Genomic DNA, 16,508 nt, shown 5'->3' with positions numbered 1-16,508 from the left:
GTTTCTCATGGGAAAGACTTTTCCATGAAATGTGGGAATCATATTCCCATAGGAATACCACTTTCCCATCTCTCTCCTTTGAAAACTCCAACCAAACAAGAGGCATTTCATTACTTTCCCGTTGACCACACTTTCCCCCCTCGTTTTCCTGCGAACCAAACGAGCCCTTAATGTAGATCTATGCTACGCACATGATATTTCACATACACAAACCTCGAATTAATAATATATTGTATTAATATATTATTATATTTTTTAATATATTAATAATATGTTTTTTATATTAAAATATATTATTGTATATTATTTTAAAAATTAATATATTTTTGGATAAGTGAGAAATTATAAAAGCTTTACTTCAGCAGAATTTTAGAAAAGATTTATATTTTTTATGGTGGGATTAGGAAAGAAAAATGTAGTTAGTTAGAAATTCATGTTGTGGCATACTTGATTTTTTTTCCCTAATTAATTTAACTTTTTTAGAATTTTGAAGAGGGTGGAGCAGCTTTTCTTTCCCCCTTCTTCTTCCTTCCTTCCTTCTTCTTTTTTTCCCTAATTAATTTAACTTTTTTAGAATTTTGAAGAGGGTCTTTTTTTTCCCTAATTAATTTAACTTTTTTAGAATTTTGAAGAGGGTGGAGCAGCTTTTCTTTCCCCCTTCTTCTTCTTCTTCTTCTTCTTCTTCTTCTCCTCTTTTTTTTAAGTACAATAGCTGACCACCCAACTTCAGGATAGATGGAGCTAACAGAATCACAAGTGAAAAAATAGCCCAAAAATGGAGAAAAAACTCCCTAATGCATTCCGAAGAGGCCCAAAAATGGAGAAAAAAGTCCCTGATGACCTCTTCGGAATGCTGGGCTAGCAGTCTAGTTTGCAACCCTGTTCGCCTCTTGGTATACATGCATAACCTGAAAAACGCTGCACTCCCCTGCCTTCTTATCTATTCAAGATACACATTTCACATGTACAAATCGGGCCCGCCAAACTAATTCATCCTTTCCATCGCAAGGAGCCGTTTGCTCAACGCCTTAATTGATGTATTGATCTTCAAATGACCTAGTCCGGATAGAGATGAACATTTTGCAATATAAAATTTTGATATAGATATCCTCATCCATAATATTTTCTTTACTCCACAAATAACATGGAGAACTAGAAAACATATTTGCCAATTCTAGAAACCATTATTTCCATTCACCTTTTCTAGAAATGTAGAAGAGGTTAAATTAGAAAGGCAGACGGCTAAAAATTCTCTGCATATTTTTTTCCGAATTCTTACAGTTGTAATTTTCGATTGTTTCAAATTTCTTGGCAGCTAGATGCTTTACGTACCGTAGATTCTATCCGGAACAAGGGCTCTAGCTCTATGCGCCGTAGTTTCGACTCAGACCTCAGTTTTTGCCAAACCGCTGGGGCCAAAGCAGGCATTAAGGCCCCAAATAAATCACCAAAATGTTGATACTTGACGTCCGAGAGGCTTCATCTCGTACATAGAACAAATCTTTTATTTTCATCAGAGAAAGGTTTAAGGCTTCCACAATAACAGGGTCGATATACAAGTTTAACGCACTTCCCTCTTCTTAATCCCAAGCAATCCTGCAGATCAACAATACAGGATTAATAAAGATGCTAACATGGACTGCAAGTAGCCGGACCTATTTTTTAACATGTTTTCATGGTAGGCTCTTATTTCTTGGTTGAACAATGGTCGTGGACATGGAACATACTACACCAATATTCTTTTTATTTTTAAGAAAAAAATACCATAACATATCTTGACTTCTCTACCTTCTCTGTTTTTTCTAAAAAAAAAATCCTGATGGCTTCAAAAAAATTTGAAGAAAGCAATGCATGACCACATATTTAAGAAACAGGCAGCTCTAAGATCAATTATTAAAACCCCTAAAGCAAGGGATCAACATTTCCTTTCAGTTCATGACATGGGCTTTTACTTCATATACCGAGAACCATAGAGGTAACAAACCCAAACCCAACCCCAAGCAAGGAATATATGCAAAGCTTAAAACTGGGGGAAAAGTTGAAAGTAAAAGTAAGAAAATAAATAATTAAAGAACGAAAGGAAAAGCAAGCGCAATGGTAGTATAGGAACATGCCTGTCCACTTTATAAAACCGTTAAGGCAGTTGTAGCATGCTTCATGATAACGAAATCAGCTTCCAGGCTAATATAAGATCCATATCATACCATAACTTCAGAAAATCAAAGAGGGAGAAAAATGCCAGCTTCCAGCTCACATCTCTTCTTCCTCTGCCTCTGCCTCTCCATCTCTCTATCATGTAAGACTCGGATCAACAAAACCTTTGATTGCATGCTCACAGCTGTAGTATCTAATTCAATTGTGTTTCTCCTCAGTTGCAGGTGAGATCCAAATCATTGTGGTAAACAACTGCAACCACAGTGTGTGGCCCGGCATTCTTGGCAGCTCAGGCAACCCCTCCCCAGAAGACGGTGGCTTCCACCTCGGCGTCGGCGAGGAAGCAGTCTTTCCGGTGCCCACTGGATGGTCAGGCAGGATATGGGGCAGGCAAGGCTGTTTCTTTGATGAACAAGGGAAAGGCTTCTGTGACACTGGGGACTGCAGCGGCGCACTGCTTTGCAAGGGCGTAGGCAGCACGCCACCCAGCACGGTTGTCGAGATGACATTCGGAACTGCCAAATCCCCCCTTCACTACTATGACGTGAGTTTGGTCGACGGCTTCAATCTTCCAGTCACAATGTCCCCGATTGGTGGAGGGATCGGGTGCGGTGTGGCAGGCTGTGAGGTGGACTTGAATATGATCTGTCCTTCAAACTTTGCAGTGCTGAAGCAGGGGAAGGTGGTGGGATGCAAGAGCGCATGCTTGGCTCTGCAGAAAGATGAGTACTGCTGCACTGGGAACTATGGCTCTCCAAGGAGTTGCAAGCCGACGCTTTTCTCCCATATCTTCAAGTCCATATGCCCGCGAGCTTACAGTTTCGCCTATGATGACTCTTCAAGCCTGAACATGTGCAGGGCATCACGATATCTAATCACCTTCTGCCCTCCTCCAAGATAAGAGATGTGACACCAGCTTGTTTGCAGTTGCAGTAGTAGATATAGTCTGTTGGCTTTTATAGATGTATCCCCAGAGTATTTTCAGTTTCTAGTTATGCCGATTACTGTTATTAGTTATGCAACATTGTCTTTGTTAAATTGACTTCCCTGATGGAAAATCAGTTCTTAAAATCTAGCCTATAAAGGTGCGATCAAATGAGCTTATTGCTTACACTAGTTAGTTGATATGAATGGCGCGCCGAAAGGTAGCAATCTAAGAAGATACCTGTTGGGACCTGAAGCAGAGACCAGCATCAACACCTGAGAGGAAAAACCTTAAAAATCAGAATCATCTTAGAGCTTATAAAATGAGGGAACAAAAGTTACTTACAGAAGTAGTGTAGAATAATCAAAGATAGTCCAAATGGATAGAAATGAGTTAACGCACACCAAGCATTCTAAATATGATCTGGTATGGCCACCTACCACCCTACTGGATCAAACTTCTTAAAACTGAAATAAGCAGAGATGAACCATTGTCATCAGAGCACCTGACTTTAGCCCTTTAATTTTCAGGGACTTGTTGGGGCTTAGAAACACCCAGTGTATGAACCAGTCATGACTGGGTATACAGCACCAATCAAGTTGGACTTTTGAAACCATATTCATAATCATCTAAGCAAAGGGAAAAAAAAAGAAGAAGAAAAGATAATCCTGAAACCAATAGTAGCTCACAAAGTAAAAGATTGATTCTAAAATTTTGCAAAGATTTGCCACTTATGTACCATATCCCTATTCTTTGTTTGACAATTTTACAACCACACAGGCATATAAACCTCTCTAAACCTCAGAAATGCAGGCAGCACTGATCGACATATGGTATCTACTTTATTATATTTCCTATTCAAGCAGTGACTTGGAATGAAGTTATTGCTTTCAATAATTAGAAGCTGCAAATAATAGAAGTTGCCACAGCCCATCTTCAGGACGTCTCATTAGTCATTATCAGACAAAAAGTCACTTTGGCACAATTAAAAAAAGGGGTAATGCTACAGAACTCCCCTTATGTGCATATGAACAATGAACTTTTTGTTGGTGCATAATGGGCGCCCTGAAGCACTGTACTAAGAAAAATAATGGAGGATACAGGTAAGTCAACCAGAACACTGAATAGCAACAATTGGACTAAGCTGTCTTCTTTATGTCAATCCATCCATCCAGGTTCAGAAATCTTAGCTATAGGCAAACATTCTTTTTTTCAAGATCCTTTTTAAGGAAAGCTATAGGCAACAAAACCAACTTATGCACGTTTACTTGGCATCTTCTCTTTCATATCAAAAATCAAAAGTTTTTTTAACATCTCGTAACATATCAATGAAGAGGACCATTATCAGAATTATGATATACAGGGGACGTAATGGAAACAAATTTTGAGTGGTTTCAATCCAGAGATTTTAAACAATATTTTGAAGCACATACAATTACAGTCCAGAAAAACAGTCATGATTGAACAATCAGATTTGGTCATGATAAAAAAATGAAAGAGCTAAGTGAATTATGCACAAAACTGAAAGGACTAAGAACATTACATAATTAACTGTACTAGTATCATAAGCTGTCAATTTTTTTTGCTCTTACATGTATGGTTTTCTAAAAAATATGAAAATGGAAAAGAAACAGTTACAGATAAGATTGATTTAGACAATCTAAGAGGGAGGTGTGGAAGCCATGGACCCATTTAGCAAGGATATAAAGTCTGCCAGATCACTAACACACAAGTAATGCATCAAAAAGTCCACCAATATGCTAAAACTTTTCTCGTCAACTATATTACAAAGTAAACTTAAAGGAAAGTTACCCAAGAAATTTAGGTTTTTAGAGATTAGTTGTTGCTCATCTCTCCATATTAACTATAACAGCCTTCTCATTATGATATTTACTCTTACCTGCAAAACCTTATATTAGCAACAATGAACATGACACCAAGTGAGACAATGATCACAGAGCATTAGATGTTGCCAGGCCTGAAAGTGATCGAACTTGGTGCATAGGAAAGAGGGAGAGAAGACTGAGTTAAAATGGTGTAGCAACTTATATTTTTGCAAGAGGAGTTTCCCAAGTAATTATTTTAGAAGAACTCCAGTCTGGAGTTGACCAAAGTTGCAAGCTATGCAATTTTTGTAGACATTTGGCAGGAAAAAAAAGAACAAAAATTAAAGAAAAAGATAGGAGCAAAATAATAAAAAGTAACCAATCCAAACACAGTCACACAGGTGAAATGTAGAAAGTATCAATACCAAAGTATTCTGGTAGTCTTCTTTATGGTGATTAGGTCCAAGGAAATGGCAAGTACAAAATGAATTGAATATTGAGCCATGACAGACAAGAATAAGCCAAGAATTTCCACTGCAACATTCATATCTCCACAGGATAAAGAAGAAATGAAGCCTAGACTAAATTATGGATTTCGAATAATGTCAATGTACAAGAACATCACTTAAGGGTCACATATTGAATTTTACATGTGTATAAATTAAATCTCATTTGATGTTTATAAACCATCTAACCAAATATTGAGTAGGAAGAATGCAATTTACTTAAAAAGCGAAGAGAAGATATTCCTACCAATGCTTCAAGCAAGGAGAAGAAATAATGCCCAAGGCAGAGCAGATGAATTCAGAGAAATGGGCATGACGCAGCTGTTCAATGAAATGGTTGGCAAAGAACTTTCAAATCCATCCAAACTGTCCTACAGGAATCAGATGTAATTTCTCTTTTTGGGAAAAAACAGAGATACCTGGTGAAAATTGATTGTTCCATAAAACACAGCTTATATATTTTGAGTTCCGCACTAGGCAAACAAGCAACTTGAAACAAACTATGGAACAGAGACTAGGACAAAAACAAACAGAAGAAAAGTTGGCCAAATAAGTGGCAGGATCGTAGTGGGCAATTAAAAACTGGAGAGAAATTTCGAAACTAGATTTCTGACAAAGTTTATTAGACATAAGATCAAGGCAAGAACATGTGTGCAATTAAGGATCATAAACCAAACCAGAATATAAGGGATTGAAAGGTAAATGGCCAAAGACTAGAGGCATTAAGAATGTAGCACAAGTACTCCAAATTAAGATGATGCAATAAGTAAAGATCGAATGAATAAAAAGAAAAATCACCACATATCAAGTGGCACTGAAAGAAGTTTGTCGACAACATCACAGCTCCATCAATGCAAAATCAGTAAATCCATGAGAAGATAGTTGGTCACAACTTTGACAACATCAAAGGCATAGTGTTTGCAGTTTCAAGAGAAAAGGGTAACATAACACACCAAAGTGGGAAATACAGATCTGCAGTCTATACAGCTGGGATGAGAAAGGATGAAGCAACAAAGGCCAAAAGGCCACGCATCTCATGTCAATAGATAAACATGAAAAAAAAAACTGCATTTTTTCCCCCTAACACAGCCTACCAAATTTAATAAGGCTGACATCATGGTTTTTGAGGTAATAAAGCACATGAAAACTGAAACCACAAGAATATGGGCTTTCTAATCCTATCAAACTATGTAATGTGAGTTATGCTTCCTAAATCAATATCAAACAGCAAAATTCTTGAATAGTTCATATATGGTTATTTTGTTAGTCTATGTTGATAACATTATGAAACCAGGAGATGATATATTGGGAATTTCATCTCTTAAGTCACACCTTCAAAAACAGTTCAGAATGAAAGATCTTGGTGAGTTGAGGTACTTTATCGGTATTGAGGTTTTAGAAACCTCTCGTGGGTTACCTAAAGCCAAGCTCGTAAAAGCTCAAATTCATGCTTTGTATTGAACGATCATAGCAATATAAAGGATCGAGAGAAGCATTTGCTTCCCTTAGATGTACCGATTTAATTTCTATTTACAATTACTTATCATTAGATATAGCATGTGGATGGAAAACAATCGAACCAGACTTGTTCCCAGCAGACCAGTCCCCCTGCTGGTCCCCAATCGCTCCTCCATTCGGATGATGCGAAACAAATCCATGATAAGCCCCAGCGGCCTGGTGTCGGCTAACGACCGGCATCATCTCCTTGGCACCGCTATGTCCGGGGTGGAATGAAATGCCGAAGACCGGCATCGGGACCGGCGGCGGCGGGACACCATATGGCATCGGCATCAGCGTCTGTGACGGAGGCTCGTGAGGAAAATGGTCGGACGGGGGCAGGCCCACGCCGGGAATCCCCTCCATCCTCTTCCGGTAGAGCCTGTACTTCTGGAGATGGCTCGCGACGTTCTCCCTCGTCAGCCCGTCCACGTTCATCAGCTGCATGATGGTTTTCGGCACCGCGTTTTTGATCCCCAGATGCGAGACAACGTCGATGAACCTCTTGTGGAGCTGCGCGGTCCAGACCAGGCGGGGCCGCTTCAGGGACCGGCTGGAGTGGTCGTCGCCGGAATTCTCCGGAGGGACGCAGGAGGATTCGCCGGCGGTAGACACGGTGGCGGTGGTTCCATCCTCGGCGTCGTCTCCTTCGCCATCGAGGACGACGGGGTCATCGGCGACAACGGAGGAGAGAGAAGGGAAGGGAGAGAAGAAATTGAGGGCAGCGGCAGCCGAGGAGGAGGTGGGGTGGCGACGGAGGCTGGAGACGGTGCTCTGGGAGGCGCGGTGGACGTCGAGCAAGGTGCGGGCGGGCTCCGGCGCGATGCTGAAGGCATAGGCGAGATCCGGCGAGATCAGGGACTGGGACAACGGGATGAGGTCGTCGGCGCTCGGGAGGCCGACCTCCCACTCGAGGACTCGCCCCTCGTCTCCTTCGCCGTCTCCGGCCACCATGTCGCAGTCCTTGGAATCGGCTTCTTCCCCCATCCGCGGTGAGAAGGATGGTTGAGGAATTATTAGGGTTTGATCGATCGATGAAGGTGGGTGGGTTGGATATTTTGGGAGGTCTCAGATTCCGAGGGATTTTTTTAGTTTGGGAATTTTTATGTAGTTTAAGTTATGATTTTGGATTCGCTGTCAGCGTTTCCAAATGTACACGTGACGGGCTTCCGTTGATATTTTCGCTCGCTTTTACTTTTTTGCGTACCCGGAATGAGCGCCAAACCGGATTTGAGCACATTTGATAGATTATTAGATTATCATCCATTTTACGCCCAGCCGGGTGAGGATACCGCAAAGCTTTTCCCTTTCTTAATACTCGCGATTTTTTTTTTTCTCGTTCGTTCATCGACCGCATTATCGGAACAAATTCCTTCCCTTAATCCAAATTATCCATTTAAAAAAATCCTCCTGCCTCAAGGTCTCGAAAACCGGATATATGATCGGCTTTTTTTTTTTTTTTTGGTAGATGAATATGATCGGCTTTGCACCACCCTCGGACCAAAACACACGATATGAAGTTGGTCAACTATGGAACTCCTCCACCAACATTATCAACCCACACGCTAGAGGCTCTTATTGGTGGCAATTAGAAGGATTATAGGACGGATATGAGCACAAAAAATATTAAATTTTAAATAAATTTTATTCAAAAACTATCTAAAAGTAAATGTAGTTTAAATCCGAGGTCAGATGGCAATAAATTTAGAATAATCTCTTGACCATCAATTATTATTGGCAAGACATCAAAATAATTCTGAAAAAACAACATTATATTTAATAATAAAGCCTGAGGACTACCATGCTTCACCACCTTTCCGGTTACAGAGGCTTCAACTCGTTGGGAAAAGGAATCAAGGCTCCATCGACCATCCTATGTTTCCCCTGATTGCTGCTACTTTTTCTTTGCAGCCCTTGAAACTTTTGTACTTCAACCTCGATTTTTTCATGATCCTCACGAAATCCATGGGTGGGTTTACCGTCCCTTTCTCCAAAAACCACAAAAAAAAGGAAGAAGAAAAAAAACACAAACACAAACACACACAACTCCCTGCTCAAATACAATTCTTTTCTATTTCCATTCAATCCTGCTCGCAGGGGGAATCGAGTTGACTTGGCGCCAGGAATACCAAACCAAGTCAGAGCCGGTGCTCTAAATACCCGAGAGAAAAATGGATCGGGGCAGAGGATTGATAATATAAAATAATCACAGCACTATTACTCGCAATATACATGCCGAGTGCTAGCCTATAGCATACACCATGCATTCTCTGTTTTCGGGAGAAAGAAAGGAGATGAGCATATTTATCAATATAATAACTATAATAAATAACAACCAAATTGACTATAACAAAATAATCACCATCAAATACAATCACAGCCATCATCTCCCACGCGCTATCTCACTTCATCCAATTCCTGCGGCATGACAGAACTCAAAAAAGAACCAAGAAACCCCTTACAGCTTAATAATAACATTATGAGTTCATCATACAAATAACTTTGTTCCATAACATTTGAAGGCTGATTTTTGTTCGGTAAGATGATGGCTAATGATAAGAGAAGCAAGGTACATTTTAACACTATTGTACACAACTCGAATGTTGCCCTCTATACATGTCGTTGCACTAACGGCAATACATTCTTAATAAAGACAACATTCCATCCCTCAGCTTTGAGGTTCCAGTGTTCCACCATTTGAAATAGGGCCATCGTGGTGTGCACTAGACCCCTCATCCACAGCTCCAGGGCCTAGTAACAGCGGGCTCTCCTTGTTGTCACTCGTGGAGTTTGAACACTGTGCCATGGGTTGTGCTGCCCATGCTCGAAGTGGTGGCTCGAAAAGCTTCCCAGCAACATCAGGTGGCGGCTGAGATGCATCTTCTCCTGGAAGCACGACAAGACCCTTCTCTCGAAGAGAGGATGGCTCGTTGTAGCATGTGCTCCACAAGGAGTCCACAAGGTGTCTCTCCTCCCTAGCAGCCCCAAGATCATCAGAGTTCATAGAGTTGATGCCCTCAATTCGGCTTTGGAGTACCTGTCTCAGCTTATCTTCTTCAGGTAATGCATTACTATTTCCTGATGTCCTGCAACAAGCCAGCTCTAAAAGGCCTCCTAGAGCAGCTTCCCGCACACCTGAATCATCGCTGGAAGCTAGATGCATCAGGAGCTGAGGAAATCCAAGTTCAGCAACAAGACTGCAGTCTGAGTTGTTTTCATAGAGCAGGTACTGAATCAGATTGAGAGCCTTCCTGATGAAATAATTTGGTTATAAGCACAAACACAAAGATAAAGCTCAGAGGGGAAAGGGTGGTTAAAAAAACATTGAATATCTAATATCAGCACAAGCACAAAGGTAACAGATTATGAACCAAATCCATTTTATTCAACGTCTCTCTAAATTAATGGAGATCCGAGATGTTCGCATTTATAAAGGACAGCTAATTTCGAGTCAACCACGAGATCCACAAACTCATTGACCTTCTCTAACCCCACTGTTTAAGTCGCCATTATGACTAATCATATAAATCTCTATCATGGTGCTCCCCTTAACTGGGGAAAAAAAGTCTATTGCTACTCATGATACCCAGTGCATCCAACAACTCAGTTAATATCCACATACTTCAGCCAAGTAGATAAAGGATCAAAGAGAGGTACCTTTGAAATCTGACATTTTCTGAGCGCAGTGCATCCCTCAAAGCTGCGTAGCCATTTGCCAGACGAAATGCAGCAATCCCTGGCTTGTTATGCCGAATCAATGCTGAATAACACATGAGAACGCTTTGAATTATCATTCTAGCAAATGCATATATAATGAAATCGAACAAATAATTCTATGTTCTGCTCTAAGTAAAAAAAACATAATACGAACAATGATAGGTACTTACAGGATATTGCACCAAGAGCTTTTGTTCGTACAGTTATATCAGGATCTGATGTCAAATTTGACAGGAGGGATTCCAGTCCATTGGCTTCCATTACAAGTTGTTGACTCTTGGGATTATTTTGCACAATGGTAGTCACAACTTCCGCAGCCTTTGCTCGAATACCAGCATGAGAATTTTTCAAGTAACCAAGTAGAGGAACCAAACCGCCAATCGAGTGAAGATCTGTTGCATTCATATAAAAGTACTATAGAGAATAAGCAAACCTCAAAGGACCAAACTTTCAAAATTGGATGTTCTTAGCGATGCCTATATCACTCTCCCAGAACAATTCAGTTAAAAATAGCCCATAAAACAAAGTTTCCATAAACAATATACAGGATTCTAAATGTGAGGCTGCAGAAAGTTCAGGAGAACAGACTCTTCGCAGAAAATAGCAACAGAAAAAATATGCAGCAAACACAGCAAAACAGTTACAATACAAAATTAAATTATGCATTAGCAAGTCTCACTTTTACTTCTCTGCACACTATAATTGGATAAGTTGTAATCATTCCATACAAGAATTGGATATTCTTCAGCTTCTTTTTCTGTTTTATGTATTTGGTTGATTGTGTGCATTGAGAAATTCTCTGAAATTAGATTCTACTTGATCAATTTCACTCCTCATAAGTTCTGAATTGAGGGTGATTCATATTTTTTAAAAAAAGTAAAAACAAGAATCTGATGAGTCATGTCATATTTCAATATTTGCATAAAAATAATTCAGATTGGACTAAAACTTAGAACAATCTCTGACTCTTCAGTTTACATTCACCAAAGCAATATACCAGCTAATCTATGGTTAGGTGTTTACCCAGACCATACAATATTAGGGAGAACTCATCATCTCGCATTAGCTATAATCACAAAAGACAGGGTGCTGGGTAGGTATTCACTAAAATTTTATTGCCTCAAGTTTGGAGATGCATTTAAATATCTTGCCTCTGGTTTTGACCAGTCAGATACGACAATCAAAATAGTGAAAGCAATTCACATCAAGAAGAACTGGAACAAGATATCATCGCTAATCAGACAAGGCAGCTAGGCACTATTATGTTAACATTTCTTGAACCGAAGAAATATAAAGTGAATTAACCAGGATATGTAATTACGAATTTTAGAGATTTTGTGCCATAAAGAATTGCCGAGGCATTACATGTAGAACATCAACTTAAAAATGCAAATGTAACATTCTTACAAGACGGAAGAAGATTTGACCAAGGATCAGACAACATAAGAGTTACTTATTAATCATTTGGTCTTCTTTCTTAAAGAAAACAAGGAAAAAAAGGTGGGGAGAACAGAAGTTACAGCTAACAACATCAGGCACCTTATCACATGTTTAACCAATCCACCCATAAGCATGCAAATAGGCATGCGCATGCAGACACAAACAAAAAGACAAGAAAACAATGTACAGAAAGGGAAGAAAAGACAATGAGAAATTTACCATTAGCCATGTCAATAGATTCAACATGCTCTCCTAGCTCATCCAACATGTCTGCAGAAATGAGTCAAATGGTTATTGATTGTCTAAGAAAATGAAGAGAAAAAAGGAAAACAACAATAAATGGTGTAGCAGATACAGAATAAAATGAATAAACTAAAGCCATACATTTTTAAACACCCATGGATGTCTGTTATGTCTAACATATTTTGATCAATCTCAAACTTGATGTTCCCTCTAAACTAAATATAAAATAAACCAATAGACCTAATGCCACCCAGTTGTCATTGATTTTTAAAGTGAACATTATTTTGATCTTCATCTTTTTTGAAAAAAAAATGATTTTGATCCTCATCTATTAGCAGACACTAGCTTTACAGAAAATTTAGTCATGTATCTTCTACTGCCTTCATGGAAAGAAAATGATGAACGGCACATATAAAGGATCCTGTCTTCTATTACCTTCATCATATAAAGAGCACTCCTTTTCCCACATGTTACTATTTCCCTTAAGCTAAACATGAAATAAATAAAATAAAACAATTCACTATAACTTCTCCAAATTAGACCCTAGTGAAAGGTGAAAACAGCCTTTACAAAAATAGAAAAGTGAAAATAGACATCTGCCGGCCTTTCAGGTCCTAAACTTCTGCCCATAAGTCAACCAACCTTCCCTTTCTAGGGAATATGTCAATACTTTCTAGATTCATTTACTTCTTGAAAGTGTACCAAAAGACAAGAAGCAAACCTTTAGTTGAACAGCGGAGAAGAAATCACCTTAGATCTTCCACAAATACAAAGAAAGTATGTTTCCATCAGAAATACAGTAAAGCAAGGGATGCCAACCAAAATTATGTTCAATTACATCCATCTTAAAGAAATGAAACTCTTACCCGCTTTCTTTTACTCTTTTTGATTAAAGAGAATATTTAAATTTCTTTGTGTAAATGACTGCATCTGAATCATGTATGTTCTAAGAAATAAAAGAATTGGCATGTTTCATGCTCATGAATTGGAGCTAAGAATATACCAAGATAAACCTACAACCGGCCGCACGCCCTTGGAAGTAGTAAGCAATCATCTCTTGTTGAATCAGCATAAGAAAAGGAAGTCTTAAAAACTTGTGATAAGTTAAGAAGAGAAATGTGATAAAATAACTCGTTGCTTCCAGTAACCTTTGTTTTTCACTTTCTTTTTCTGCATTCATCTTTGGTAGTTCAGTTGCCCATTACTTTGGACAATGCAAACAGACTCATGTATGGGGTGATTATCCCAAGATCAAAGGTGACGTGGGTGAAGGTAAAAAGATCATTGTATTTAGTTGCATCATTGTGATCCTACATGGTAGTGATCCCAAATCACCCCCACTTCTCAAATCACCAACCAACCCAATGATGGAAAACACATCCTTGAAGTCCGGTATCCAAGATCATTCTAAAGCAGTGATTCTGGATTGAAATTTCAGGATAAAAATATAACTTAGTCCAGCAAAAAAATTGACATATCGATGCACCTAATATATTATACTAATACTATACATTGTATTATATTGATATTACATATATTGTACTTATGATATATATATTATATTGTAATATATTATCAATTATATTATTGCCATATTATTATTCAATTATAATTTTAAGTTATGATAGAAACATATTATTATACTTTATATTTATATCATGAATTTTTTTAATTTATTATTTCTATTTACCTTATCTTCCTAACCAAAATAAATACTAATATTACGATAATAATATATTATATGTCTAAATGAAAATATTAATTCTATGATAGCAATTAATATATTTTTTATAGGATTGATCATTTGTAGATTAAAAAATATATTTTATGAAATACATTAATAATTAATATATTAACAAATATATTAATGATTTATAATAATATGTTTCATATGATTAATAAATATTTTTATAAAATATATAAGGGATAGTTTTGGTATTACATCATCAGTGATCTTGATTCCCATGAAATACCAAATAGGTAACTTGTGGATATTTGAGGATCTTGATTCACTGATCTTGGAATATAGCATACCAAACTCGATGATCTTAGATCATCGAGGATCAAATTACTCTAGAATAAGGATCACAAATGATCTAAGATCACCTTGGTGATCGTATTTAGGCCGCCAAACGCTACCTAAAAGGGGAAAGCCAGGGTTCAATCCAAGTGGATAAACCCCTAAGTTCTTTATGAATGCCCCAAGCTACTAGCTAAAATTCTTAAGATCTATTTTCCTATTTTCTTCAGGGGATCTCTTCACCTACCAAAACTATGACACAACGAGTTGAGCACTTAATAATGAAACTAATATCCATACAAAAAAGACAATTAAGCTCGGTGCATATAATATACCTTCAATATTTTCTGGCGTGACGCCCTGAGCCTCCAAAACGTCCTCCGGAGTATTCATAACAAGAGTAATCTCCTTCATTCGTTTCACAACATCAACCGTCTGGGCTTGCATCGCCTCCATGAACCAGTTCCGATCCTCCTCACTGACCTCGAACAATTAAAACAACACATTTATATATATATATATATATAAAGCTCAAACATACACCAATCGATGTAAAAAGTTTTTCTAGAAAGTCGAAAAAAACAATTTTTAATCTTCACCAAAGCCACTTGAAAAACTAAGAACAGGAGGAAAAAAAAACATTAGCAAGGAAGATCCGGTACACCTTAAACCCTCAAACTAAAGAATAGGAAGTTAAGAATTAAACTGTAGAATACCTGAGATTGTGGGAGGGTTTGGTCCCATCGGCATGACCGAGGCTCCACTTAAGCAATCCCTCCCATTTCAAGCCATCGTTCGCCATCGATTCTTATCACTCGCGAAGAATCAAATTAGGAACGGATGAAACGATCTCTTCTTCTCTCCCCTCTATCAAACCCTAGTTTTTTTGCCCTGCGGAGCGAAGCCGGCAGAAGGGTCCCGATTTATAGCGGCGAATAAACCGCCTTTCCCCGAATTCGGGAGAGTGGAGAACTTCTACTGTTTGATCAAGATCATACGGCTCAACGTTGACTTCCAAGACCACGATCGTCAGATTGATACTGCCAGTCAGCGAGGGACATGATGATGTCCCAATCAATATCCATCCGCGACATCACGCCTCAGCGGGCACAAATCTTGACGGTCCATTAGTTCCATCCGGGTCCGATCTGACGATCTCCGTCTCTCCCTCACGGGGGTACCCATAACGCCGATCTACGCCAGCTAACGGAACTCCTCCAAAACCATTAAAAATTAATAATATATGAGCATTGGAATAAGCTTATGTGGAAATGCAATGCTACTTGTTTATGAGTTCCCATTAAGATTATAATTTTATGATCTTTTCAAGTCACCATACACAAATTAAATAATTTTTTTTTCCAAATTGGCATGAAGATTTCAATTTAAAAATATTATTTTTTGAGATTAAGTTATGAAACATAAGCTATTAGCCTCACGTTGCCTCTATTATAACAAGATATGAATTAAATAACGCATAATGGTACCAAGACAGCTAGTTTTAACCTTGCTCCATAGCTCTCAAACTTCTAAGCAAAAACTCTGTTTTGGCGGAATAGAGTTTCTAGTAACTTTCGAGCAGTTCTTTCCCTCATTCTTCAAAAACCTTTACCTACATTGTAGGAAAATTTATTGAACAAACCCATGGAGAAGTTAGTTTATCTAGGAAGATCTTTGCATCCTTGGGATCCCACAATAAATTTAAGAACGATCTTGGCTACCCATGGTGGTTCTTAACAAAATTCCAGTCAAGAGCAAAGCTGGCTTAATACTCAAGCAACTGAAACAGTCCCACCAAAAACAAAATAAAAAATAATAAAAAAAAACCTCCCCTGGTAGGCTCATCTTAGGCCAGCCCACTGCAAAATATGCTTCGAAGACAATGGATAAAAAAACCTCCCTCAATGAATTCATCTTAGACCCCCAAATGCATTGAGCCGCTCAAGAGGATAATCAATGAACACCCTAAATGGTTACTCACCCAGTAAGGTCATCAGCTTGGGATGGCACAGTGGCCAAACCATGACATGCCACATTAGTGTGCGAGTGACAAGAAAGCTACAGCATTTTCCTAAAACCATTTGAAATCGAATAATTTTAACTTCAAAACCAAACTAGAGTTTGAAAAAGTTTCAATAGAAGAACTTTCAAAAGAAAATACCGGCGAAACAAGCATAAGA

The 16,508-nt window shown here is 38.5% G+C and overlaps 2 protein-coding genes across 8 annotated transcripts; both read right to left on the bottom strand.

The window, feature by feature from the left end:
• Positions 1–948: 948 nt before the first annotated feature.
• Positions 949–8,095, bottom strand: LOC103704148 (transcription factor PCL1-like). Of its 5 annotated transcripts, none has more exons than XM_088703684.2 (4): positions 6,992–8,095; positions 3,320–3,354; positions 2,115–2,998; positions 949–1,596 (listed from the first exon to the last, which is right to left on the bottom strand). In XM_088703684.2, exons 1-3 carry the CDS (start codon positions 7,893–7,895, stop codon positions 2,993–2,995), a joined length of 945 nt encoding a protein of 314 aa, XP_088559810.1. In that variant the 5' UTR covers positions 7,896–8,095; the 3' UTR covers positions 949–1,596; positions 2,115–2,992. The 5 variants fall into 5 exon arrangements, with proteins under 5 accessions (XP_088559810.1, XP_088559806.1, XP_088559808.1 ...); XM_088703680.2 differs by having other exon boundaries at positions 2,115–3,158; positions 3,267–3,354; positions 6,992–8,094; XM_088703682.2 differs by having other exon boundaries at positions 3,267–3,354; positions 6,992–8,094.
• Positions 8,096–9,351: 1,256 nt separating this feature from the next.
• Positions 9,352–16,480, bottom strand: LOC103704150 (uncharacterized). 3 transcript variants are annotated; one of them, XM_088703676.2, is made up of 6 exons: positions 15,035–16,480; positions 14,664–14,806; positions 12,285–12,335; positions 10,796–11,017; positions 10,566–10,668; positions 9,352–10,159 (listed from the first exon to the last, which is right to left on the bottom strand). In XM_088703676.2, exons 1-6 carry the CDS (start codon positions 15,076–15,078, stop codon positions 9,577–9,579), a joined length of 1,146 nt encoding a protein of 381 aa, XP_088559802.2. In that variant the 5' UTR covers positions 15,079–16,480; the 3' UTR covers positions 9,352–9,576. The 3 variants fall into 3 exon arrangements, with proteins under 3 accessions (XP_088559802.2, XP_088559801.2, XP_088559803.2); XM_088703675.2 differs by having other exon boundaries at positions 15,045–16,480; XM_088703677.2 differs by having other exon boundaries at positions 14,993–15,124.
• Positions 16,481–16,508: the final 28 nt, after the last annotated feature.

The sequence above is a fragment of the Phoenix dactylifera genome, chromosome 8 (assembly GCF_051530095.1).
Source record: "Phoenix dactylifera cultivar Ajwa chromosome 8, Ajwa_hap1_PhDact_Kaust_v1.1, whole genome shotgun sequence".
NCBI classification, from domain to species: domain Eukaryota; kingdom Viridiplantae; phylum Streptophyta; class Magnoliopsida; order Arecales; family Arecaceae; genus Phoenix; species Phoenix dactylifera.
Note: the sequence above shows the minus strand (reverse complement) of the source record. Positions and strands in the feature narration are given on the sequence as shown.